Here is a 27333-nt window from a genome sequence, read left to right on the forward strand (position 1 = left end):
ACATAACCTAATTGCAATTGACATAATAAGAGTTACATTTGAATAATTCCCCAATTTTATATATTTTTTAGAGGGAATAAATCTCTTAAGCATTATAGAGTAAGCACGCCACTGTATGCAAGCCCCGCCTCCCCGCAGAATAAAGAATAGACATGAGTGGATCATTGCGGTGTCACTACGAAGGGTACCTTAATTAAGCCAATTCATTGGCTTTAGACATGCCAATCATGCGAGTGTTGTAATCTGATTGGTGTGTGTACCACCTCACGGCAAATGGTGTAGAAACGCTGAAGCACGCCATTCTGTTTATGATTTCTATTAATGATTGACGCTGCTGTTTAAATTTATTTTAATGTCTGCCTTATTTGTATTACAACATAGTTGGGGAGGACAGGGGAGAAAGGGTGGACGGCTCCCTGTCTAGTATTTGTCGGCTATAGCTAGTTATAGGTCTTCTTGAGGAAGCGCCGACAGACGGACAGCTGCGCTACTTCGCATTTTCTAATAAACAGCAGCACGAGCGATGGCTTTGGCGTCGCATTTCTTACTGTATTTTTCATAAGGCGGCGAAGTCGACATCGTGAAGGTTTTATTCTGTGCTAGTTTCGTGGTTGCCGGCATGACATAGCAGCTACGAGCAAGAGCCGCTTCGATTATGGGAACATTCAGGTGGGCATTGCTGTTTTATTTATAAATGTATTTAGACATTATTTACTGTTGTTCTTGTTATAATTTCAGGTGTCACATAAATATCTGTCATACATGTAGATGGACCGAGCGAAGTTCACGTTTCTGCTCCAAAACAAAGCTTAGTGTATTTTTACATTGAGGAAGCCTTAATCTTCATCAGAGGTTACTCGGCGACAGCGGTTCTGATACTGTTTCATTTCTCTCTTGTCGAATTAATACAGTGGTCTTAATTTGCATATTTCCAGAAAGCGAATAGGCCCCTCAAATGGAAAGGGAAGGCAAGCGAAAAAGAAAATAGCCGAAATAGGCTACAAACCCCGTTATTTTTCTGTAGCCTACAGTTTTACGCACAGAAATAAGAGGACACATTGTAGCCTCTTCGCTTGCGCGGCCTCCATTGCATATATCGTTATACAATCGTTGCAATGTTTTGAATAGCCTTCTTCTGTAACATTGTACTGCAAGAGATAGGATTGAACTGACATTTGAATTGGTGACAGATACTGGAGCTGAAGCATCATCTGCAGCGCGAGAGCCTGTTGTACAGGTAGCAGCCATAGGCATTAGCATATTGGCCTGAAATCCGCGCTAAGTGCCATCACACAAACCGAAACAAGCAAAAGCCTACGTAATTACATCCTCAGGCAGTTCTTTGTAGCCTATACAACGCAGGTTATTTGTCCTTCAGATGTATTATTTTTGCTAGTGAAGGCATGCTACAGCCGTTAGAATATTGTAGTCAGAAATGGGTGTCCCTTGGGTTGGCTTTACTCCAAAAGATGAGAGCGAAAGATCTCAAACATTTTATTATGGAAGAGGTATTATGGCTGACTATAAAAAAAGTGAAGTATTCTGCCCCAAGCATCTGCATTCAGTCTTTTTGGGGACTACTTTTCAAGGAATAAATTACCTTGCATTTCAGACTAATTATGGTTAGTATTATAAACACTAGAAAAGAACAGACTAGAGACATGCACCACAAGTGAAAGCGCTGGGTACATTTCACCAGCACAGGGTGTGTTGAGTGAGAAATAGAGTCATTTCTTTTAACCTTATCTAGGAAATGCACTCACCATACAGAGAGTGTAACACTTGCTCTCAAGAAAACAATTATCTGATCTTCACACATCCTCATGACCTTGTTTTGAAATTAAACACTATACCAGATTACCACACACACACGGATGGGACATTTGAACATTACAGCTCAGTAAAAGTGACAGTTGGCATTTACACACAGCTGTGTAAACCTCACTTCTTTCTCATCATCCCTGCTACTTGCTGTTGTTATGGCAATCCATGCTAAGGTGAACTGTGAATGAATGGTAAACTAATATGCCTTTGTGATGTTGTCAGATTAAGTCTTTGTGTTTTACACCAGCTTGGCTGTGGCGTGCTTCTGCCGTACAAAACTGCTGAATGCCACAATAAGGACCGTAGTAGGAGGGAGGGATATCATAAACCTGTCCTGATGTCTGTGTCTGTCTGCCTGTCTGTCTGTCTCTGCATCTCGGATGTTCTGTCTATTTGTTCGTCACACCGACTCTCACTGTGGTTGGTTGTAGCGATCAGCAGAGGCCTGCCCTGTGCTAAAGGTTCCACTCCATTATCCTGCTGTGCTGCTGACGCTGAAATACTGGGAGCAACTCCATGACCTGACATATCAAGTCTAAAACTCCAGTATCCTGCCCTACTCCAGCTACTACAAGCTCCCTTCTAGTCTGTTGTTCATATTAATTTGGAAGCACTTTACATTACAGCACGGAATAAAGCGGAAATGGAATGGCAACTAGTTAAAGTTACTCACAAAGCAAACCAATATTTGCCCAGATACAGGATGCTACAGATCAGTATAACTGTATTGTTTCAGAGACATCACATACTAGAGGGGTGATAATATTACAAAAACAACAGTGCAGTGTTTCCCCTAAAATTCCCCAAATGTCTTGGCATGGGGCCCCCAATTGATTGTGTTATAATGTTTGAGTCACTCAGATACACTGTATATAAAAAAGTATGTGGGCACCACTTCAAATTAGTGGATTCAGACAGTTCAGCCACATCCTTTGCTGACAGATGTATAAAAATTGAGCACACAGTCATGCAATCTCTGTAGACAAACATTGGCAGTAGAGTGGCCTTTACTGATGAGCTCAACGTGGCATCATCATAGGATGCCACCTTTCCAACAAGTCAGTTTGTCAAATATCTGCAATGCTAGAGCTGCTCCGGTCAACTGTAAGTGCTGTTATTGTGAATTGGAAACGTCTAGGAGCAACAACGGCTCAGCCGTGAAGTGGTAGGCCACACAAGCTCACAGAACGGGACCACCGAGTGTTGTAGCGCGTCAAAAAAAATCTGTCCTCAGTTGCAACACTCACTACCAAGTTACCAACTGCCTCTGGAAGCAACGTCAGCATAATAACTGTTTGTCGGGAGTTTCATGAAAGGGGTTTCCATGGCCGAGCAGCCGCACACAAGCCTAAGATCCCCATGTGCAATACCAAGCATTGGTTTGAGTGGCGTAAAGCTTGCCGCCATTGGACTCTGGAGCAGTGGAAACGTATTCTCTGGAGTGATGAATCACACTTCACCAGCTGGCAGTCGACGGACAAATCTGGGTTTGGCGGATGCCAGGAGTACACTATCTGCCACAATGCATAGTGCCAACTAATGTTTGGAGGAGGAATAACGAATTGCCTGGGGCTGTTTTTCATGGTTCGGGATAGGCCATTTAGTTCCAGTGAAGGGAAACCTTAACGCTACAACAGACAATGACATTCTATACGATGCCCTTTCCTGTTTTAGCATGACAATGCCTCCGTGCATAAAGGGAGTTCCAAACAGAAATTGTTTGCCGAGGTTGGTGTGGAATAACTTGACTGGCCTGCACAGAGCCCTGACCTTAACGCCATCGAACAGCTTTGGAATTAATTGGAACACCGACTGCGAGCCAGGCTTAATCGCCCAGCATCATTGCCCGACTTCACTAATGCTTTTGTGGCTGAATGGAAGCAAGTCCCCGCAGCAATGTTCCAACATCTAGTGGAAAGCCTTCCCAGAAGAGTGGAGGCTGTTATAGCACCAAAGGGGGGACCAAATCTATAATAATGCCCATGATTTGTAATGAGATGTTTGACAAGCTTTTGGTCATGAAGTGTAGCATAAGAACACAACACAAGCCATGGCAAAATGTGTAGAATTGCAGGAAACTAGCTTAATTAAACTGTAAAATGCTTTCTTTTCCCCATGGCAAAATGTATAGAATTGCAAATAGCAGACAAAATTGTTTTAAAACAGCAACATTTTGTTTCTGCTGCCATGGGAGGGCCTCTAAAAATGTTGGTCGGAGAAGGCGCTGTTGGCCACGCCCAAGACCACGCCCCCCACATCTATTTCTCCACCTAGTCAGGTGAACAGGGCCTTGCCCTTTATTATGATAAACAAGCCCGGAAAACCATTTCACCAGAGCGGTTGTCTTGGTTGCACTTGTTTTCTAGGATCACTGGTGTCTGGTAATGTACAGGAATGATTCACCTCAGTTCACTCTCTCTGGGAGTATAATGAACGTCACCTCTCTATTGGCCCTTTCCAGTGTGTGTGGCAAACTATCCAGACCTGTTCTGTAACCCCAGAGGGAGGTTTCATATGGTGTTAATATAGAGCTGAATGAACACACAATCAACTGGTGACACAATGTACTGGGGCTATTGTACCAAAGTGGCACAGGTGTAATAGTAATAAGTCAGATGGTTTCTTTTTGACGCCACACTAACTATACTGGTCCCAGATCACTTTCGATCAGTGCCCCAGAAAAGGGGATCTGGTTGGTTCATCTACTTTGGGAAAGTGAGGCTTAAACCAATCCCATGGACATACCGTGTATTGTTTATGTGTGTATTTTCTGTTAATGCCTAGGCAAATGCAAGGGCATCCGGGGTTATGTTGGTGTACAGTGTTAAATCTGTTTGTAATCCATTTGAGGTTAACGCAGCAGTGCTGGTGATCCTTTTAATCTGTATCTTATTGAATCACAGACCTGATCAGGGTCAGATCGGCCTAGCCCCCCTCCGACAATACACTGCAGAATAAATGATTAGTCACATCGCATTCCTTTGCAATTCCTTTGGAGGGAGGATGGATGCTACCTTATATAAATGTATAAATATATATAAATATATATAAATGTTACTTACCCTACATTATTCATCTCATACGCATACGTATATACTGTACTCTATATCATCGACGGTATCCTTATGTAATACATGTATCACTAGCCACTTTATACTATACTATGCCACTTTGTTTACATACTCATCTCATTTGTACATACTGTACCCGATACCATCTACTGTATCTTGCCTATGCTGCTCTGTACCATCACTCATTCATATATCCTTATGTACATATTCTTTATCCCCTTACACTGTGTACAAGACAGTAGTTTGGAATTGTTAGTTAGATTACTTGTTATTACTGCATTGTCGGAACTAGAAGCACAAGCATTTCGCTACACTCGCATTAACATCTGCTAACCATGTGTATGTGACAAATAAAATTTGATTTGATTTGATTTGATTTGATGGTGGAAGTTTATATTTTAAAGCCTTGTTCCCCTTGGTATTCATGGAAACGTGATTATCAGGAGGGCGCTTATTGCTACACTAGGAATTCAGGAAGCAATTCTTCTTCTAAATGTGGTTGCGTTTAGGGAACTTGGGTAGTCTGAGGGAGCTTCACCGGATGACATGATATTAGCTAATTAGCCCAAATGTGTCTGGTCTTCATTCAAGCTTACATCAAAGTAACTTATTCATTAGATTCATCTCGATTCTAGATAACATCTGCTGTATAGGGCCATGGACCGATATAATGAATGTATATAAACTCAGCAAAAAAAGAAAGTCCCGTTTTCAGGACCCTGTCTTTCAAAGATAATTTGTAAAAATCCAAATAACTTCACAGATCTTCATTGTAAAGGGTTTAAACACTGTTTCCCATGATTGTTCAATGAACCATAAACAATTAATGAACTGGAACGGTCGTTAAGACACTAACAGCTTACAGACAGTAGGCAATTAAGGTCACAGTTATGAAAACTTAGGACACTAAAGAGGTCTTTCTACTGACTCTGGAAAAACACCAAAAGAAAGATGCCCAGGGTCCCTGCTCATCTGCGTGAACATGCCTTATGCATGCTGCAAGGAGGCGTGAGGACTGCAGAGGATCGGTACATCCAAACATCACACCTGCGGGACAGGTACAGGCCTGTTGTAAGGCAGGTCCTCCCCAGACATCACCGGGCACAACGTCGCCTATGGGCACAAACCCACGGTTGCTAGACCAGACAGGACTAGCAAAAAGTGCTCTTCACTGATGAGTCACGGATTTGTCTCACCAGGGGTGATGGTTGGATTCACGTTTCACAATTCCATTGAGCACGTCTGGGACCTGTTGGATCGGAGGGTGAGGGCTAGGGCCATTACCCCCCCTAGAAATTTCCGGGAACTTGCAGGTGCCTTGGTGGAAGAGTGGGGTAACATCTCACAGCAAGAATTGGCAAATCCACGAGGAGGAAATGCACTGCAGTACTTAATGCAGCTGGTGGCCACACCAGATACTGACTGTTACTTTTGATTTTGACCCCGCCTTTGTTCAGGGACACATTATTCGATTTCTGTCAGTCACATGTCTGTGGAACTTGTTCAGTTGATGTCTGTTGTTGAATCTTATATTCATACAAATATTTACACATGTTAAGTTTTCTGAAAATAAACGCAGTTGACAGTGAGAGGATTTTTTTTTTTTTTGCTGAGTTTATAATTCACTTTGTCAAGGATGGTCAGGCTGTCATTGCCATGAAGATGTTGGATGACTAGGGGAGGTCAAGCCTATTACAGACCAGGGTTAATACGCAGCCATTACAGAAACAGAGGGAATACATCAACAACAGTGACGTCAGAAGAGCACAGGGTTCATAATGCTAACCCTAGACACCAGAGCGGGAGATGAACTGGGCACTACAAAGTGGACTACTTTTGACCAGGGCCCATTCCCAAGTAGCGCACTATATAGAGCATAGGGTGCCATTTTGGATGCCTCCACAGTCGCATGCACTTGGATGTTGTGGCGTTGAGGAACAAGTCACGTGTCAGCGGAAAGACGGGCATAAAGATGTAAATGAGATGTAGCAACAGCGAGGTTAGGGCGAACAGGAGGGAGGACTGGGGGATTAGCGTGGGGGGCTGCCCATGATGTCAAGCATGGCCTGAGGGGGAGGCACAGGACATACAAGGAGGGAGAGAGGGGAATGGAGGGGTGGATTAGGGGTTCAGGGGGAGAAATGGGGGATAGGGAGGGCTGATAGTTGGGGGTACAATAGGTCTGTCTGTTGCTGTGGACAGTTGGCGTGAGGATAGGAAGCACTGAGGCGCACACAGAATGTGATAATTGTGCACGCGGATAGCTGTTTACATACAAACTCATGCATAGGCACAACACAGTGCTCACATTGAAGATGCCCCATTCACGGCAAGGGAGAAGCTCCTGTACACACACACACACACACACACACACACACACACACACACACACACACACACACACACACACACACACACACACACACACACAACAGGGCTCACATTGAAGCTCCCTCATGTGCTGGGTACGGCCCTTGGTCCCCCAAGGCTATCTCTGTCTCCAGTACTCTGCAGTCCCAAGTTCACCATGGTGGTGTCTTAAATTGCACCCTATTCCCTATATGGTGTAGTACTTTTAACCAGGGCCCCAAATTGGCTCTGATCAAAAGTAGTGCACTATATAGGGTGCCATTTGGGAAGCACAACATATCACCTCCAGACACACTAAATGGGAGGACTTCCGCATTCAGCTACATTCAGTGCCATTTTTTTGTTTGTCCTACGGTTACCCTTAGAGAGAGTTAATGTACTGATAGCGAGAGCAGCAATAGTCCCACATACTGCTGTAGTCTGGCATGACTCACAGAGTTTGGACTATAGCCTGGCTTCAATGACATTGCTGTATACCTCCTCTGGTGTACATCCTACTGTAGCTGGACTGGAGTGATTCCTGGTGAGATGACAAATTAGGATGCCAGTAATTTAGGGGATTTGTTTGCAGAGGGAGACTAGTGTTATATTTTCATAGATTTTAAGATTATTTCTTGCATTGGTTTCTTAAAAGGTAACTATTGTGCTTTTCCATCGTCACAGTGAGCAGTCTTGAGGAATATCAAAGGTTAAAAGTGCAGTATTTATGGTGTCATAAGATTAGCTTTGATTAAATTAGGCTACATATGGACAACTTTTCTGTTTCTATTGTTACATTGTTTTGGAGGAACTAGCTGCGTGTCATTTCGAGGGAATATCGTGACTGTTTGGGGATGCTCGTTTTGCCCTAGCTGCTGCTCTTCTGATGCAATTGGTCTCGTGCTAGTTAATGGCTCTTTTGATTGGCCTCTCCCAGCGCATGAATGGTGTCCTTGTCCCTCCATCCCTCTGCAGTGTTTTCTCCCTTCAAACAATCTTTTTTTCTTCTCTGGGCAGTTTTTTCTGCTTGTCATTGTCGCGCTTCAGTAGACTTATGTATCGGTGTGACTATGGCGGATATTAAAACAGCTAGGATTTCAGTGTGTGTGTGTTGTAGTCATAGAGCTGTTCAGCATTCCAATGGGGGCTTGCCCATTCCCCTCCTCTCTCACTCTTGCAGATGTGCATAAGCCCCACCTTCTGGGATTCCATTTGTCAAATGTATGCTGAAATTACTCTCGGCTTGGGGTTAGGTCTATCTCTCCTCTCCCTCTGAATTGGGGCCACCAGCTCGGCTGGGTTTTGGCTTACCCAGTAATGGAGTTCCCATACATGAAGCAGGCCAGGGCTGTGCTTCTGTCCATAGAAATATAAGCAAAGAATGGAAATGCTATGAGGGTGCAGTCAAATTGCCATTGCCTGAGGTCTTTTACCTGTTCGAATAATTATATTTCTATGAGGCTGTCAGGGATTTCTTTTTCATTCTAGTAATTATATTTCTATGGTGCTGCCTGGCTGTCACATACAGGAGTGGAAACACCATGGAACTAGAATGAGTTGAACAGGAAACAACCCAGGCCATCGCAATTTGGCTGCACCCTCATGGGATTCTCATTCTAGTAATTCCATTTCTATGGTGCAGCTTGGCTGCCACAGACAGGAGTGCAGAGAGGAACTCCAGAGCAGTGTTGCTACCTTCTTGGTTAAACAATAGCAGCGGGACCTCTGGCTCTGGTTTATCACTGACCAATGGTTCCCCCCTATTGGTTTTGTGATTAGTAGCTACATTGTGCAGTGCACAGTCTGTTCTTGGCTTCACTATAGGCCATGTTGATATACTAGAAATCTGCAGAGCAATCTTTCTCAACACATCCTTTCTAGTTTGCTAATCCAATCACCTTTAATGCACAGTCTCTTCCTGCCAATATACTATGGCTAAGGGCTGCTGTTATGCACTACATAACGCAGACGGTCAAGTTTCAGGGGCTCCTTTAGCACCTTGGACTCAGTGACTGCCTGCAGGGAGAAACTTTGTTGCAGGGCAGGGGAAAAAAGAGGGAGAAGCATCGGATTAGGAAATGTTGGACGGGCAAGGAGGCATGGCTAGTCAAATAGGAATCCTGACTTAATGAAGTGGTGATTAAAGAGCTCAGCCATGTGCTTCTTGTCAGTAACAACCACCATCAACTTTAGGGGACATGGGAAGCTGCGAGGAGGAGGGTTTATTCTCCAGGTCTTTAACCGTTTTCCAGAACTTCTTGGGGTTAGACCCACAGAGAGAGAACATCTCATTTTCTTTATGGGGGCGTATTTGTTAACAATACCACTGAAAATATAAAAAAAGAAGGTCCAAGCGTCTTCGACAGAGGGGATCAAGCTGATTCTATACCATTTTACAGAGGCCAGTTCATGAAGGAAGGCTTGCTAATTAAAGTTTTTTAGCAAGCGTCTATGACAAATCAGGACAGGTCATGTCACTGAGCATCCATTACGAACACAGGCTATAAAACAGTGATCACTAAGGTCATTACAGAAAACACCAGACTGATATCTATCAGGATTATTTGTGAGGATAACATCAAGACGAGTAGCCTTTTCTGGGTGTTCATACCTTGTGGGATTAGTAATCTGAGAAATATTTAGGGAGTCCCATTGCTTTAGGATTTAGTCAGGTGGTTTAAGTATGTCCCAGTTTAGGTCACCTATCAGGACAAATTCAGACTTAGTTTAAGGGGCCAGGAGAGAACTTAGGGCAGGTAGGGTACAGGCCAGTGCTGATGGAGGACGATAGCACCCAGCAACAGTCATCAAAGAGCTATTTGAAAGTTTAATACTTACAACCAGCAAATCAAATTGTTTGGGGAGAGACTTGGTGGAGACAACTGAGCACTGAAGGTGATCCTTGGTAAAGTTTGCCACTCCCCCACCTTTTGGAAGATCTGTCTTGCCAAAAAAGGTTATAACCAGTAAGGTTATCAGAATTCAAAACACTCTCCTTAACCACCTCTCAGTAATGACCATCACATCACAACACACCCTACCATACCGCTGTCTCTACATTATGCCCTGAATCTATCCTACCACTCCCATAAATCTGCTCCTTTTATTCTTTGTCCCCAACGCACAAAACGACCAGTTTTGATAGGCTTCAGCCATACCCTCATCCTACTCTGTTCCTCGGGGATGTGGAGGTTAACCCAGGCCCTGCGCTCTCACTTGTTGACTTCTGTAACCGTAAAAGCTTTGGTTTCATGCATGCTAACATCAGAAGCCTCTTCCCTAAGTTTGTTTTACTCACTGCTTTAGCACACTCCACCAACCCTGATGTCCTTGCTGTGTCTGAACCCTGGCTTAGGAAGGCCACCAAAAATTCTGAGATTTCCATCCCCAACTACAACATTTTCCATCAAGATAGAACTGCCAAAGGCGGAGGAGTTAGCCTGCAAAGTTCTGTCATACTTTCAAGGTCTATGCCCAAACAGTTCGGGCTTCTAATTTTAAAAATGAATCTCTCCAGAAATAAGTCTCTCACTGTTGCCGCCTGTTATAGTTATAAACCCCCCCCCCCCCCCCCCCCCCCCTCCGCTCCCAGCTGTGCCCCTATGTGAATTGATTGCCCCCCATATATCTTCAGAGTTTGTTCTGCTTGGTGACCTAAACTGGGATATGCTTAACACCCCGGCAGTCCTACAATCTAAGCTAGATGCCCTCAATCTCACAAGGAACCCACCAGGTACAACCCTAAATCCATAAACATGGGCACCTTCATAGATATTATCCTGACTGGCTTGGTTTTGCTCTGACATGCACGGTCAACTGTGGGACCTTATATAGACAGGTGTGTGCCTTTCCAAATCATGTCCGATCAATTTAATTTACCACAGGTGGACTCCAATCAAGTTGTATAAACATCTCAAGGATGATCAATGGAAACAGGATGCACCTGAGCTCAATTTGAGTCTCATTGCAAAGGGTCTGAATACTTACAGTACCAGTCAGAAGTTTGGACACCAGCTCATTTTAAAGGTTTTTCTTTATTTTTACTCTTTTATACATTGTAGAATACATTGTAGATGTCTTATAGTGAAGACATCAAAACTATGAAATAACACACATGGAATCATGTAGTAACCAAAATAGTGTTAAACAATCTATTTTATATTTGAGATTCTTCAAAGTTGCCACCCTTTGCCTTGATGACAGCTTTGCACACTCTTGGCATTCTCTCAACCAGCTTCATGAGGTATTCACCTGGAATGCATTTCAATTAAAAGGTGTGCCTTGTTAAAAGTGAATTTGTGGAATTTCTTTCTTTAAAACTTCTCTGGGATATGTGGGACGCTAGCAACAGCCAGTGAAATTGCAGGGCGCCAAATTCAAAACAACATAAATCTCATAATTAAAATTCCTCAAACATACAAGTATTTTACACCATTTTAAAGATAAACTTCTCGTTAATCCAGCCACTCTGTCTGATTTCAAAAAGGCTATACTGCAAAAGCACACTTTGTGATTATGTTAGGTCAGCACCAAGTCACAGAAAAACATACAGCCATTTTCCAAAGAAGGAGAGGTGTCACAAAACTCAGAAATAGCGTTATAAATATTCACTTACCTTTAATCTTCATCGGAATGCACTCCCAGGAATCCCAGTTCCACAATAAATGTTTGTTTTGTTCGATAAAGTCCATCATTTATCATCCATCATTCATTTGTTCACGCGTTTAGCCCTGTAATCCAAATGCTCAATGCGCGATCACTTAGTTCAGACAAAGTCAAAAAAGTTATATTACAGTTTGTAGAAACATGTCAAACGATGTATAGAATCAATCTTTAGGATGTTTTTAACATAAATCTTCAATAATGTTTCAACCGGACAATTCCTTTGTCTTTAGAAATGAAAAGGATCGCAGCTAGCTCTCACGGTCGCGTGCCTTACTGTGCTCATGGCATTCTGCCAGACCTCTGACTCAAACAGCTCTTATTCTCTCCCCCTTCACAGTAGAAGCCTGAAACAAGGTTCTAAAGACTGCTGACATCTAGTTGAAGCCTTAGGAAGTGCAATATGACCCCATAGACACTGTATATTGGATAGGCAATGACTTGAAAAACTACAAACCTCAGATTTCCCACTTCCTGGTTGGATTTCTTCTCGGGTTTTTGCCTGCCATATGAGTTCTGTTATTCTCACAGACATAATTCAAACCGTTTTAGAAACTTCAGAGTGTTTTCTATCCAAATCTACTAATTATATGCATATTGTAGCTTTTGGGCCTGAGTAGCAGGCAGTTTACTCTGGGCACCTCATTCATCCAAGCTACTCAATACTGCCCCCCAGTCCCAAAGAAGTTAATGCGTTTGAGCCAATCAGTTGTGTTGTGACAAGGTAGGGGTGGCATACAGAATTTGGTAAAAGACCAACTCCATATTATGCCAAGAACAGCTCAAATAAGCAAAGAGAAATGACAGTCCATCATTACTTTTAAGACATGAAGGTCAGTAAATCATGAATTTCAAGAACTTTGAAAGTTTCTTCAAGTGCAGTCGCAAAAAAAACAAACATAGGGAAAATAAAGAAAAACCCTTGAATTAGGTGTGTTCAAACTTTTGACTGTTTTTTATTTTTAATAAATTAGCAAAAATTTCTACAAACCTATTTTCGCTTTGTCATTGTGGGGTATTGTGTGTAGAATTTTTAGAATTTGGCTGTAAAGTAACATTTGGAAAAAGTCAAGGGTTCTGAACACTTTCCGAATGCACTGTTTGTATGTATACTGAACAAAAATGTAAACGCAGCATTCATTCAAAGATTTTACTGAGTTATAGTTCATATAAGGAAATAAGTCAATTTGAAATGAATGAATTAGTCCCTAATTTATGGATTTTACATGACTAGGAATACAGATACATCTGTTGGTCAGATACCTTAAAAAAAAATAAAGGTAGGGGCATGGTTCAGAAAACCAGTGTGACCACCATTTGCCTCATGTAGCGTGACACATCTCCTTTGCATAGAGTTGATCAGGCTGTTGATTGTTTCCTGTGGAACACAATGTCGTACACGTTGATCCAGAGCACCCCAAACATGCTTAATGGGTGACATGTCTGGTGAGTATGCAGACCATGGAAGAACTGGGACATTTTCAGCTTCCAGGAATTGTGTACAGATCCTTGCGACATGGGGCCGTGCATTATCATGCTGAAACATGAGGTGATGGCGGCGGATGAATGGCACAACAATGGGCCTCAGGATCTCATCACGGTATCTCTGTGCATTCATTTTGGTCGAGAAATTAACATTAGATTCTCTGGCAACAGCTCTGGTGGACATTCCTGCAGTCAGCATGCCAATTGCACGCTCCCTCAATTTGAGACATCTGTGGCATTGTGTCGTGTGACACAAATGCTCATTTTAGAGTGGCCTTTTATTGTCCCCAGCACCAGGTGCACCTGTGTAATGGTCATGCTGTTTAATCAGCTTCTTGATATGCCACACCTGTCACGTGGATGGATTATCTTGGCAAAGGAGAAATGCTCATGAACAGGGATGTAACCACATTTGTGCCAAAAATTTGAGAGAAATAAGCTTTTTGTGCATATGGAACATTTCTGGGATCTTTTATTTCAGCTCATGAAACATGGGACCAACATGTTGCATTCATATTTTTGTTCAGTGTATGTCCTCATGCATATGTCCTCATGCATATGTCCTCATGCATATGTTCTCATGCATATGTCCTCGTAATTCAAATGTCCTCAAAATTCACAACAGATTTGAGGAACCCTGATCCAATTGGCTCCGGCACCACCCTACCAGGTGACCTTACAGCGGGGGAGACGGGTAAGGAGACCCAGCCACAGCCTCCCCTGTCCAACAGTGCATTGCACCGTGCCCACCTCCACCATGTCCACCCCCAGCGGCAGCCCTGAGAGAGAGTGCTCCACAGGGGGACCCAACCAGCTGGAGTGTCCCCCTTCCTCTCCCCCTGGCATGGACCATTCCATGGGCAGCCCCCTCCTCAGCCCGGACTCATCTTGCCAAGATGCCATGCTCTCGGCCCCCGCCGCCTCCCCCGCCGACTCTGAGAGCCTGAGCCCTGACGAGCTAGAGCTGCTGGCCAAGCTTGAGGAGCAGAACAGGTGAGAAAGAGATGGGAACCGGGGTTCACATGTGTTGCACAGTAGCTACAGGTAACTGCCAAAATAAAGGAAACACCAACATAAAGTGTCTTAATAGGATGCCGGGCACCACAATTCAGAACAGCTTCAATGCACCTTCACATAGATTATACAAGTGTCTGGAACTCTGTTGGAGGGATGTGACACCTTTCTTCTGCATGAAATTCCATAATTTGTTTCGGTGGTGGTGGTGGTGGTGGTGTTGGAAAAGGCTGTCTCAGGCACTGCTCCAGAATCTCCCATAAGTGTTCAATTGGGTTGAGATCTGGTGACTGAGATACACACATACACACACACACACACACACACGCTTTAAACCCCCTATACTCCTTTGATCCCCCTCTTTCAAAGTCACTGATATCTCTTCTCGCCATGGTAGCCAAACTAATGGGCAACTGGGCATTTTATACATAGACGCTAAGCATGATGGGTTTTTAATTGCTTAATTAACTCAGGAACCACTCCTGTGTAGAAGCACCTGCTTTCAATATACTTTGTATGCCTCGTTCACTCAAGTGTAATTTATTTCGGCAGTTACCTGTATGTTTCCATTAACTTGTCCAGTGGTTTTGTGTAGATATTTAGAAAGAAAATAGATGCGACAATTGCCTGCCACTTTGCGTTTTCATTGAACTGTCTCGTGTCAATTTAAAAACAGCTGGACGTAATGACATCCCATGAAAAATAACAAAACTTTTTAGCAAAAAACGTGTCAAAATAAAAATGAAGTGGTTGACATTTTTCCATGATCCATTTAGGCAAATTGCACATTTAATAAACTGGCGGCAGCCTGTATGCCCTCTCACCTATCTGTTTCATGTCTGAGGTAGCTCCCAAAGCCAGCATGGATAGAATGCAAGAATTGACTAATATTCTAAGAATTCTAAGAATTCTCATGTGCCACCTTATCGCCATGGTGTAACTTGCACTCCTTTAGATCTGAAAGAATTGGATCTTGAACTTGCATCCAGCCAACCAGAAAAGAAAGGCTAAGCAATTCAGGCATTATTGAAAGTCACTGCAAAGGGAAAAATATATATATATTTGACCAATAGTTGGATTTAGAATTAAATGTGGATTCGATGTGCCGCTCGTAGGCTTATCTTAAAAATGATTTGGCAATAATCTATTACATAAACACAGTCTCCATCATCATTTCTTGCAATAAAGAAAGTTCAACAAAAGAAAAATCCACCCTTATTGAACAGATAAAAATGTTGTCAATCTGTAGCACGTTTCTCATATCTGCCGTTTCCGTTACACATGTATTTTTGCAACATTGCTTTTGTAACCTTGTTCAATGGAAACCTACTGTTAGGTTGTGACTGGTCTCGCATGGCTGCGTTCAAGATCCCTGCGCTGTTGTGAGAATGGCATTTGCTGATATTTTGCCAGGTAAATGATGAGCCACTCATAAACAGACGGGTACAGTCCAGCGATCCAACTGTGTTACAGCACATGGCTATGAGGTTTCCAGGTCAGTATGGGGTAGCAAAGGTTAGCCTCTCCCCGCTGTGGGTAGCTCCAAAGCAGATGCACTGAGCAGATGTGTCATTGGGCTGGAGGAGCTTCTGGACAAGGTCTAGCGGGCCATCTAGGCTAGCTGAGAGACGCTTTGATGCCAGAGCTGGAACATGTACTGTTGCACCTTCCTCTTCTGCCTCTGTGAGCTGGACCTTTGCTTTTACTGGCACGGTATTATAACCAATGTGCAGGCACACACTCAGGCTGCGTCCCAAATGGCATCCTATTCCCTATGTAGTGCACTACTTTTGATCAGGGTCCAGGCGAGCTCGGGTCAAAAGCAGTGCACTATATAGGGAAAAAGCTGCCATTTTGGACACACCCTCATTGTCTCTACTATCAGAGTAGCTGCTTTGGCACTGATAAGTATCTCAACAATAGGCCCAGTGCCCAGTCACTATCAAAGAGGTGCTCAAGGCTCAGTAACTTGACCTAGTGGTACTAAAGTTACTGCTGGTTCTTTGTGCTCTCCAGTGTTTTACATGACATTCTCCCACACATGATTTTCTACTACATGGAGTAACAATTAAAAACGTTTCAAGTAACAGTCTAATTTAATGCAAAAGAGCATATAACATTAAGCCTGAAAAGCTTAACATTATGGATTAACAATAAAAAAATCAAAGCAAGTAATGGAAACAAGACTAGAGTAACGAAAGCATAAGTGGGTCTAGATTCACTCATGTGACCCATGTCTGACCTTTGACCCCTAACCCCTTGACACCTCCCCCCCACCTCAGACTTCTGGAGGCGGACTCCAAGTCGATGCGCTCGATGAGCGGCTCGCGGCGGAACAGCGGCTCGTCCCTTGTGTCAAGCTCCTCTGCCTCGTCCAACCTGTCCCACCTGGAGGAGGACACCTGGATCCTGTGGGGACGCATCGTCAACGAGTGGGACGAATGGAGACGCAAGAAGGACAAGCTGCTCAAGGTGAGGGGGGGTGGATGAGTGATTGAGAGACTGACAGAGCAAAGGGAATAGAGGGGAGAATATGGGGAGGAGAGGGGGAAAAGGGGTGTTGGAGGGCCAGTAGGAGGCACCCTTCCCTCTGGTCTAAAAAAAAATATCCCAATGCCCCAGGGCAGTGATTGGGGACATTGCCCTGTGTAGGGTGCCTTCTTTCAGATGGAACGTTAAACAGGTGTCCTGACTCTCTGTGGTCACTAAAGATCCCATGGTACTTATCGTAAGAGTAGTGGTGTTAACCCCGGTGTCCTGGCTAAATTCCCAATCTGGCCCTCATAACATCACTGTCACCTAATCATCCCCAGTTTACAATTGGCTCATTCATCCCCCGCCTCTCCCCTGTAACTATTCCCCAGGTCGTTGCTGTAAATGAGAATGTGTTCTCAGCCAACTTACCTGGTAAAGTAAGGGTTAAATAGAAAAAGAGGAGATATGACATGGGAGTGGTGGGCAGAGGAGAGATGGATGGATGGGTAACGGAGAGGGTACATTGGGGTTAGGGGGGATAAGATAGAGAGCGGGGACAGAGGAGAGAGGACGAATAAGGGGGGAGAGAGGACTGTAGGGAAGGTGAAAGTGAGAAGAGATGGAAGAGATGGAAAGGACAGTCAGAGTGTGGGGAAGAGCAGAAAAGATGGAGGGAGAACATTGAGGGAGAGAGCAGACAGAGCTAGGGAAAAGGATGGAAAAAGGGAGAGGGGAACAGCAGGAGAGATTAGAGAGGAGAAAATGGGAGCGAGGACAAGTGAGGACAGAGCACAGATGGAGGGATAAGATAAGTGAAGATTAGAGACGTATGAGATGACATAGATATTCAGTATAGGCTGGGAGGTGGAGTTCTACAGTAAACTGAGAATTTGATTCGTAACTAAATCTTTCTTTTCACCTCCAGGAGCTGATCCGCAAGGGCATCCCACACCACTTCCGGGCCATCGTGTGGCAGCTGCTTGGTAACGCCACAGACATGCCAGTGAAGAACCAGTATTCTGAGCTGCTCAAGATGTCCTCGCCCTGCGAAAAGCTCATCCGCCGGGACATCGCCCGCACCTACCCCGAGCATGAGTTCTTCAAGGGCCAGGACAGCCTGGGTCAGGAGGTGCTCTTCAACGTCATGAAGGTGAGGACATTTTCACCTTGAGCATGATTTCTTTTTTTTTTTTTGTGAATGTTGTCTCTTAGGTTTACTTGGACAAACAGAATAAATTTGGTATGATTAGTCCTTTTTGGTACTATCACTATGCTAGTGAGATGAACAGTTGGATGAACAGTTAGAAGCAGTTACATCTGCATTGCTTGCTGTTTGGGGTTTTTGGCTGGGTTTCTGTATAGCATTTTGTGACATCTGCTGATGTTAAAACGACTTTATAAATACATTTGATTGATTGAGTTAAATGTGTATGTGAACTGTAGAGGCCGGTTTCCCAGACACTGATGAAGCCTAGTCCTCGACTAAAGAGCATTGCAAATGGAGAATCTCTAAACTTAATCTGTGTCCGGGAAGTCTCCCCAATGAGTATAGGTTTGTTCATATTGATTGATGTCTGTGTGTGCAGGCGTATTCTCTGGTGGACCGGGAGGTGGGCTACTGCCAGGGCAGTGCCTTCATCGTGGGCCTGCTGCTCATGCAGGTAACGTCTCTTCAGCAGCCCTCTAGTCTCGACATTCTCCTCTCTTGCTATCGCGCTACGTTGTGCTAAATACGGAATTATCCTGATTCTACCCGTTTTTCGTTGCTTATGCAGTATGAATAAATGACCTCTGAGCTCCTGATTAGTGTGAATGCACACACAGTCACACAGCCTGACCCGGTCTCTCCTGTGGCCCTCTAGATGCCAGAGGAGGAGGCGTTCTGCGTGTTTGTGCGTCTGATGCAGGAGTACCGTCTGAGGGAGCTTTTCAAACCAACCATGGCTGAACTAGGCCTCTGTATCTACCAGTTTGAATACCTGCTGCAGGTAAATCAACTTTATTCATCTCCATATGTCACGCTGGCCAATGTAGAAGGTTGAATGTGTCCCAAATGGCAAATTATACCCTATAAAGTGCACTACTTTTGACAAGGGCCAATAGGTCAAAGTAGTGCCCTATGTAGGGAATATAGTGCCATTTAGGATGCATATATTGTCAAATTAACTAAAACCTTAAGGGCCTTGCAGGTGGCTGGGATTGAAATGGGGAAAAAATACCTAAAAAATGTCTGGTTTTACTTAAGTATGCATATGGTGCACTGTAGTTGGGGAATAAGCACAGATATTGCAATTATAGAGTTGTCCACTATGGGGCAGCAAATAGATTCATACAGCACAGATTTATTCTAGGTAAGTCCTTACATTTTATATAGTACGACTTTTAAACCATTACAGTGTTGCAGCTCAACTAAAACCCCTATTATTATAAACTGGGTGGTTTGAGACCTGAATGCTGATTGGCTGACAGCCATGTTATATCAGACCGTATACCACGTCTATGACAAAACATTTATTTTTACTGCTCTAGTTACATTGGTTACCCGTTTATAACAGCAATAAGGCACCTTGGGGGTTTGTGATATATGGCCAATATACCACGGCTAAGAACTGTGTCCAGGCACTCGTGCATAAGAACAGCCCTTAGCCGTGGTATATTGGCCATATACCACACCCCCTCGTGCCTTATTGCTTAATTAACTCCTCTCGTCTCTTCCCTTCTCATCTACCCTCTTTCTCTTCCTCTTTTCCCTCTCTCACCTTATCCCAACAGGAGCAGCTCCCGGAGCTGAACGTCCACTTCCGTTCTCAGAGTTTCCACACCTCCATGTACGCCTCCTCCTGGTTCCTCACTCTCTTCCTCACCTTCCTCCCCATGCCCGTCGCCACACGCATCTTTGATATCTTCATGTACGAGGTAAGAGACTCATCACTGGTGTCTTATGCGAGTGTGAGAATGTGTTTGGGTGAACATACTTTGAGAGAAAAAAATCAACATAGTGGATCCAATAGACATGGTTTGATTTAAATGTAACCTTTATTTACGGGTTGTTCTCATGAAGATAAAATATCTTCCACAAGAGAGTCTTGTGATCTAGCACTATGGTTGTGTTGAATTGAACTTTGATTCCCTGTCTTCAGGGTCTGGAGATTATATTTCGTGTGGGCATGGCCATTCTGCAGTACAACCAGACTGACCTCATCCAGTTGGACATGGAGGGCATGTCTCAGGTAACAATCACTAGGCCCCTTCAAAATTAGTGGATGATATATGGAATAGGGTGCCATTTGGCATTTATCCAATATTTTTATTTTACCTTTATTTAACTAGGCAAGTCAGGGCCAGAACATGTTTTTTTACCTTGTCATCTTGGGGATTCAATCTTGCAACCTTTCGGTTACTAGTCCAACACTCTAACCACTATCCTACCTGCCGTCCAAATAAAAGGCACTACAGCAGGGTTCCCCAATAAGCTGTTTCACCATTAAGTAATTCAGCTTTAAAGGACCAAATTTCTCTTGTGGGTGATTTTATTTTTCCCCCCATGTTTTCTGAGATTTTATTTAAACAAAAAAAATCTTTCTTGGACATTAAAATACTGTAAAATGACCAGAAAATGAGCTCAAAGTGATTTTAATTTAGGAAATCTGTTCCCAAGTATTCCCACGGATACATGGAGAGACATATGTGATCGTATCACAATGTAAACAAGGTTTGAAATTCAAATTGTTTTGTGAAATACTATATCTGTTCTTGCGGTCAATTTGCAGTGTACAAATGATTTATAACTATGTTCCAGCCCCCCACCCATCGGCTCAAGGAAAAATCAGCCCACGGCTAAATGTAATTGGGGACCCCTGCACTATAGTATAAATCATGAATTATCACTGTAGATAGACACAAGACTTGCTGGAGGCAAGAAAAACAAAAGAGTGAAATGAACCATTGTTTAAACATATGGGCATTTGTGAAGTGTCTTTACTTCAATTATCATGTGATACCTACAGGACATATTATTCCCTTTCAGAGTGTATTAACAGACATATTATTTTTCATAGTGTATTAACAGGACATATTATTCTCTTTCAGAGTGTATTGACAGGACATATTATTCTCGTTCAGAGTGCATTAACAGGACATATTATTCCCTTTCAGAGTGTATTAACAGACATGTTATTTTTCATAGTGTATTAACAGACATGTTATTTTTCATAGTGTATTAACAGACATGTTATTTTTCAGAGTGTATTAACAGACATATTATTTTTCAGAGTGTATTAACAGACATATTATTTTTCATAGTGTATTAACAGGAGACATATTCTCGTTCATAGTGTATTAACAGGAGACATATTCTCGTTCATAGTGTATTAACAGGAGACATATTTTCGTTCATAGTGTATTAACAGGAGACATACAGTGCCTTACGAAAGTATTCGGCCCCCTTGAACTTTGCGACCTTTTGACACATTTCAGGCTTCAAACATAAAGATATAAAACTGTATTTTTTTGTGAAGAATCAACAACAAGTGGGACACAATCATGAAGTGGAACGACATTTATTGGATATTTCAAACTTTTTTAACAAATCAAAAACTGAAAAATTGGGCGTGCAAAATTATTCAGCCCCCTTAAGTTAATACTTTGTAGCGCCACCTTTTGCTGCGATTACAGCTGTACGTCGCTTGGGGTATGTCTCTATCAGTTTTGCACATCGAGAGACTGACATTTTTTCCCATTCCTCCTTGCAAAACAGCTCGAGCTCAGTGAGGTTGGATGGAGAGCATTTGTGAACAGCAGTTTTCAGTTCTTTCCACAGATTCTCGATTGGATTCAGGTCTGGACTTTGACTTGGCCATTCTAACACCTGGATATGTTTATTTTTGAACCATTCCATTGTAGATTTTGCTTTATGTTTTGGATCATTGTCTTGTTGGAAGACAAATCTCCGTCCCAGTCTCAGGTCTTTTGCAGAATCCATCAGGTTTTCTTCCAGAATGGTCCTGTATTTGGCTCCATCCATCTTCCCATCAATTTTAACCATCTTCCCTGTCCCTGCTGAAGAAAAGCAGGCCCAAACCATGATGCTGCCACCACCATGTTTGACAGTGGGGATGGTGTATTCAGCTGTGTTGCTTTTACGCCAAACATAACGTTTTGCATTGTTGCCAAAAAGTTCAATTTTGGTTTCATCTGACCAGAGCACCTTCTTCCACATGTTTGGTGTGTCTCCCAGGTGGCTTGTGGCAAACTTTAAACAACACTTTTTATGGATATCTTTAAGAAATGGCTTTCTTCTTGCCACTCTTCCATAAAGGCCAGATTTGTGCAATATACGACTGATTGTTGTCCTATGGACAGAGTCTCCCACCTCAGCTGTAGATCTCTGCAGTTCATCCAGAGTGATCATGGGCCTCTTGGCTGCATCTCTGATCAGTCTTCTCCTTGTATGAGCTGAAAGTTTAGAGGGACGGCCAGGTCTTGGCAGATTTGCAGTGGTCTGATACTCCTTCCATTTCAATATTATCGCTGGCACAGTGCTCCTTGGGATGTTTAAAGCTTGGGAAATGTTTTGGTATCCAAATCCGGCATTAAACTTCTTCACAACAGTATCTCGGACCTGCCTGGTGTGTTCCTTGTTCTTCATGATGCTCTCTGCGCTTTTAACGGACCTCTGAGACTATCACAGTGCAGGTGCATTTATACGGAGACTTGATTACACACAGGTGGATTGTATTTATCATCATTAGTCATTTAGGTCAACATTGGATCATTCAGAGATCCTCACTGAACTTCTGGAGAGAGTTTGCTGCACTGTAAGTAAAGGGGCTGAATAATTTTGCACGCCCAATTTTTCAGTTTTTGATTTGTTAAATAAGTTTGAAATATCCAATAAATGTCGTTCCACTTCATGATTGTGTCCCACTTGTTGTTGATTCTTCACAAAAAAATACAGTTTTATATCTTTATGTTTGAAGCCTGAAATGTGGCAAAAGGTCGCAAAGTTCAAGGGGGCCGAATACTTTCGCAAGGCACTGTATTCTCGTTCAGAGTGTATGAACAGGACATATTATTCCCTTTCATAGTGTATGAACAGGACATATTATTATTTTTCATAGTGTATTAACAGACATATTATTTTTCATAGTGTATTAACAGACATATTATTTTTCATAGTGTATTAACAGGACATATCATTTTTCATAGTGTATTAACAGGACATATTATTTTTCAGAGTGTATTAACAGACATATTATTTTTCATAGTGTATTAACAGGACATATCATTTTTCATAGTGTATTAACAGGACATATTATTTTTCATAGTGTATTAACAGGAGACATATTCTCGTTCAGAGTGTATTAACAGGAGACACATTCTCGTTCAGAGTGTATTAACAGGAGACACATTCTCGTTCAGAGTGTATTAACAGGAGACACATTCTCGTTCAGAGTGTATTAACAGGAGACACATTCTCGTTCAGAGTGTATTAACAGGAGACACATTCTCGTTCAGAGTGTATTAACAGGAGACATATTCTCGTTCAGAGTGTATTAACAGGAGACATATTCTCGTTCAGAGTGTATTAACAGGAGACACATTCTCGTTCAGAGTGTATTAACAGGAGACATTCTCATTCAGAGTGTATTAACAGGAGACACATTCTCGTTGAGAGTGTATTAACAGGAGACATATTCTCGTTCAGAGTGTATTAACAGGAGACATATTCTCATTCAGAGTGTATTAACAGGACATATTCTCGTTCAAAGTGTATTAACAGGACATATTCTCGTTCAGAGTGTATTAACAGGAGACATATTCTCATTCAGAGTGTATTAACAGGACATATTCTCATTCAGAGTGTATTAACAGGACATATTCTCATTCAGAGTGTATTAACAGGAGACACATTCTCATTCAGAGTGTATTAACAGGACATATTCTCGTTCAGAGTGTATTAACAGGACATATTCTCATTCAGAGTGTATTAACAGGAGACATATTCTCATTCAGAGTGTATTAACAGGAGACATATTCTCATTCAGAGTGTATTATTAACAGGAGACACATTCTCGTTCAGAGTGTATTAACAGGAGACATATATTCTCGTTCAGAGTGTATTAACAGGACATATTCTCGTTCAGAGTGTATTAACAGGACATATTCTCGTTCAGAGTGTATTAACAGGAGACATATTCTCATTCAGAGTGTATTAACAGGACATATTCTCATTCAGAGTGTATTAACAGGACATATTCTCATTCAGAGTGTATTAACAGGAGACACATTCTCATTCAGAGTGTATTAGCAGGACATATTCTCGTTCAGAGTGTATTAACAGGACATATTCTCATTCAGAGTGTATTAACAGGAGACATATTCTCATTCAGAGTGTATTAACAGGAGACATATTCTCATTCAGAGTGTATTAACAGGACATATTCTCATTCAGAGTGTATTAACAGGAGACATATTCTCATTCAGCGTGTATTAACAGGAGACGCATTCTCGTTCAGAGTGTATTAACAGGAGACATATATTCTCATTCAGAGTGTATTAACAGGACATCTTCTCGTTCAGAGTGTATTAACAGGACATATTCTCGCTCAGAGGGTATTCTATGAAGCTCTAACCATGTCTCTTCCTTCTCTCGCAGCACTTCCAGAAGTTGATCCCTCACCAGTTTGACAGCTGCCCAGACAAGCTGATCCTGAGGGCCTACCAGGTCAAATACAACCCCAAGAGGATGAAGAAGTAGGCTCTGCTTCTAATCACTGTTCATTAGAATAACAATACTGGCTCTAGGTTGTAGACTACAGTACATATGGCCCAATGGGCCCTGATTTGTGGTGGTGTTACTATACAAAGCATGCTTTCAGTTTAAGATGATTCGTTTCAGTTTGATTTGCACACAGTCAAATGCATAAATGGAAAATGGAAACGCATTGTATGAATCTAACTCTGCTAAAATGCTTTTATTTGCCAGGTTGGAGAAAGAGTACACCACAATCAAGAACAAAGAGATGGAGGAGCAGATAGAGATCAAGGTGTGTGTGTGTGTGTGTGTGTGTGTGTGTGCTCACGTGTCTTAACTTCTTTGAGCTAATCTATTAATAGACCAACAGATTTATAAGCCTTGTATAATGACTAATACATGTTCCTAACTACCCGTTTTAAATACACATCCACAGAGGTTACGCACAGAGAACAGGCTTCTGAAGCAGAGGATTGAGACATTGGAGAAGGTAAGAGATGGAAACTTGGCTTCGAGTCAGACACTCACTTCCGTGCTAATGCGAATAAGGTTTATGATGGACAATAAAACACAGCCAGGAACATGAAGCTAAAATATGCCAACCAAGACTTATATCCTGTCACATTTACAGAATAAGTGAGATGACTTAAGTTGTGAATGCACCTAAAGACAGAGATCATGTCTGTTGATTTTGTGTGCGTGAATGGATGATTGAAATGGATGGGCCTTATTCTAGACCGGAGCCACTGAGTCTCTCCTCCTTTTCCAAGCACTCTGGTTTTTCTTCCCCTCTTGCTTCTCTCCTGTTGTTCTCTGAGTAATGCTTGTTGTCTTTCTGTCCTCTTTTTATTCCTTCTCTCACACAAACCCACTGCCGCTCTTTCACTCTGTACTGTGATTTATTTATTTCTGTCTCACCCTCTTGTTTATTTTCTGTTGTCACGTTTCCGTTACATGCTCGCCCTGTTCTTATCCTTCACTCCTCGTTGTCTTTATGTCTCCCTATTCTCTCCTTATCCTCCTTTTATTGTCTTATCTTCTTCCTCTCCTTCACTGGTGTTGTAGGAAAGTGCTGCTCTAGCAGACAGGCTGATACAGGTACGGTACTGGAAAACCATCTCTCCTCCTCTCTTAACACCTTCCTTCCTCCTGCACTTCCTCTCTCTGTCTGCAATGACAGTGACCGATCAGTGCCTGACTTCTGCATGAGAGAATGTTTTGTTTGTCTGTCTGTCCGTCAGACCATGCTCCCCCTGTGACCGCATGTGTGTCCATGGCAGGTGCTCTAACACTGCATGTGGCTCGTCGAAACACAGGCAGTGTTTTATGCCCTTTGTCATTTATTAGGACAGAAATGTCTTTGCAGGGTAATTGCAACCTAATCGGAATGGATACAGAAGTGCCATTTTATATTCTACACTGTCAAACTCCTAATATCTAACCTCCAATACTGAAAGTGTTAAAGCTAAGCACCAATTCCCTCTAAATTCAAACCAACGATGTCCATACCCCCACCCCCCCAGACATATTCCCTATAACTGACACGGCCCCCTCTGGTCTCTGACCCTGTGTCTTCACTATTCCAGGGTCAGGTGACACGGGCGCAGGAGGCGGAGGAGAACTACGTGATCAAGCGGGAGCTGGCGGTGGTGAGGCAGCAGTTCAGTGTGACCAGTCAGAACCTGGAGAAAGCCCAGGACACCATCGGAGAACTGCAGCGGGAGAAGGTAAGGAATGATCTGGAGTCAGTGTGGGTGAGATATTGGGATGGGGCAGGGACTGAACTAAAGTCAGGCTTTGATGAACAGTGCACCCGTCTTAGGCTTTCACTCAGAGATTATGCGCAAAATGATCAAATACAAGTCTATTGCAATGGATAACAAGCTCTAAAAGTTACAAATTGGCAAAACATGTTTTTGATGTGCCAGTGACTGTTATGGAAAAATACCAGCACTAGGCTTTATAGTCTGTGGTTGCCCTTGTGGATTTTTTTTTCTTGTTCTTGTTTGGGGAACTGACTCATTCGGACAGTCTTCTGCTCGTAAAATATTGACATGATTTTTAGCAAATTGTACTTGTCATTTAATTACATTCTACATCAATGACATTGACAAATTATTCGGTGAGAAAAAAATAAATAAAGGCTGGTGTTGGTGAGAACTGTGAAGTGTCAAAGTGAATTTCCCCAAGTCAGTTTGTGTTGAGTTGTGACCTCAATCTAGCCAGAGTGGCACAGTTAGTGGATGTTGGATGATAGACAGTATCGGTCTGCATCATAATCAGTGATGTAAAGTACTACTTAAGTAGTATTTTGGGGTATCTGTACTTTACTATTTATATTTTTGACACCCAAAAGTACTCTTTACATTTTGAATGCTTAGCAGGACAGAAAATAGTCAAATTCGCACACTTATCAAGAGAACATCCCTGGCCATCCCTACTGCCTCTGATCTGGCAGACTCGCTAAACACAAATGCTTCATTTTTAAATGATGTCTGAGTGTTGGAGTGTGACCCTGGCTATCTGTAAATAAATAAGAATAAAACAAGAAAATGGTGCTGTCTGGTTTGCTTAATATAAGGAATTAAATAATTAGTTTTTGCTACTTAAGTATATTTAAAACCAAATCCTTTTAGACTTTTACAAGTAGTATTTTACTGGGTGACACTTACTTTTACTCAAGTATTAGAATTTAGT

General features: G+C 42.5%; 1 protein-coding gene across 2 annotated transcripts in view; it reads left to right on the top strand.

Annotated features, from left to right (window-relative positions):
* The first annotated feature begins 330 nt into the window (after window positions 1-330).
* LOC139424575 (EVI5-like protein) overlaps window positions 331-27333 on the top strand; it is a 46830-nt gene continuing 19827 nt past the window's right edge. Inside the window, exons 1-13 of one of the 2 annotated variants that reach the window (XM_071176547.1) lie at window positions 331-669; window positions 14017-14384; window positions 16688-16877; window positions 17806-18030; window positions 18467-18541; window positions 18743-18868; window positions 19653-19796; window positions 20021-20110; window positions 24538-24635; window positions 24868-24928; window positions 25073-25126; window positions 25702-25734; window positions 26223-26363. In XM_071176547.1, coding sequence (XP_071032648.1) covers window positions 14149-14384; window positions 16688-16877; window positions 17806-18030; window positions 18467-18541; window positions 18743-18868; window positions 19653-19796; window positions 20021-20110; window positions 24538-24635; window positions 24868-24928; window positions 25073-25126; window positions 25702-25734; window positions 26223-26363 — 1473 coding nt within the window. In that variant the 5' untranslated portion in view covers window positions 331-669; window positions 14017-14148. The remainder of the gene's footprint in view (window positions 670-14016; window positions 14385-16687; window positions 16878-17805; window positions 18031-18466; window positions 18542-18742; window positions 18869-19652; window positions 19797-20020; window positions 20111-24537; window positions 24636-24867; window positions 24929-25072; window positions 25127-25701; window positions 25735-26222; window positions 26364-27333) is intronic. The other variant, XM_071176548.1, reaches the window with a different exon arrangement.

The sequence above is a fragment of the Oncorhynchus clarkii genome, chromosome 13 (assembly GCF_045791955.1).
Source record: "Oncorhynchus clarkii lewisi isolate Uvic-CL-2024 chromosome 13, UVic_Ocla_1.0, whole genome shotgun sequence".
Classification (NCBI taxonomy): domain Eukaryota; kingdom Metazoa; phylum Chordata; class Actinopteri; order Salmoniformes; family Salmonidae; genus Oncorhynchus; species Oncorhynchus clarkii.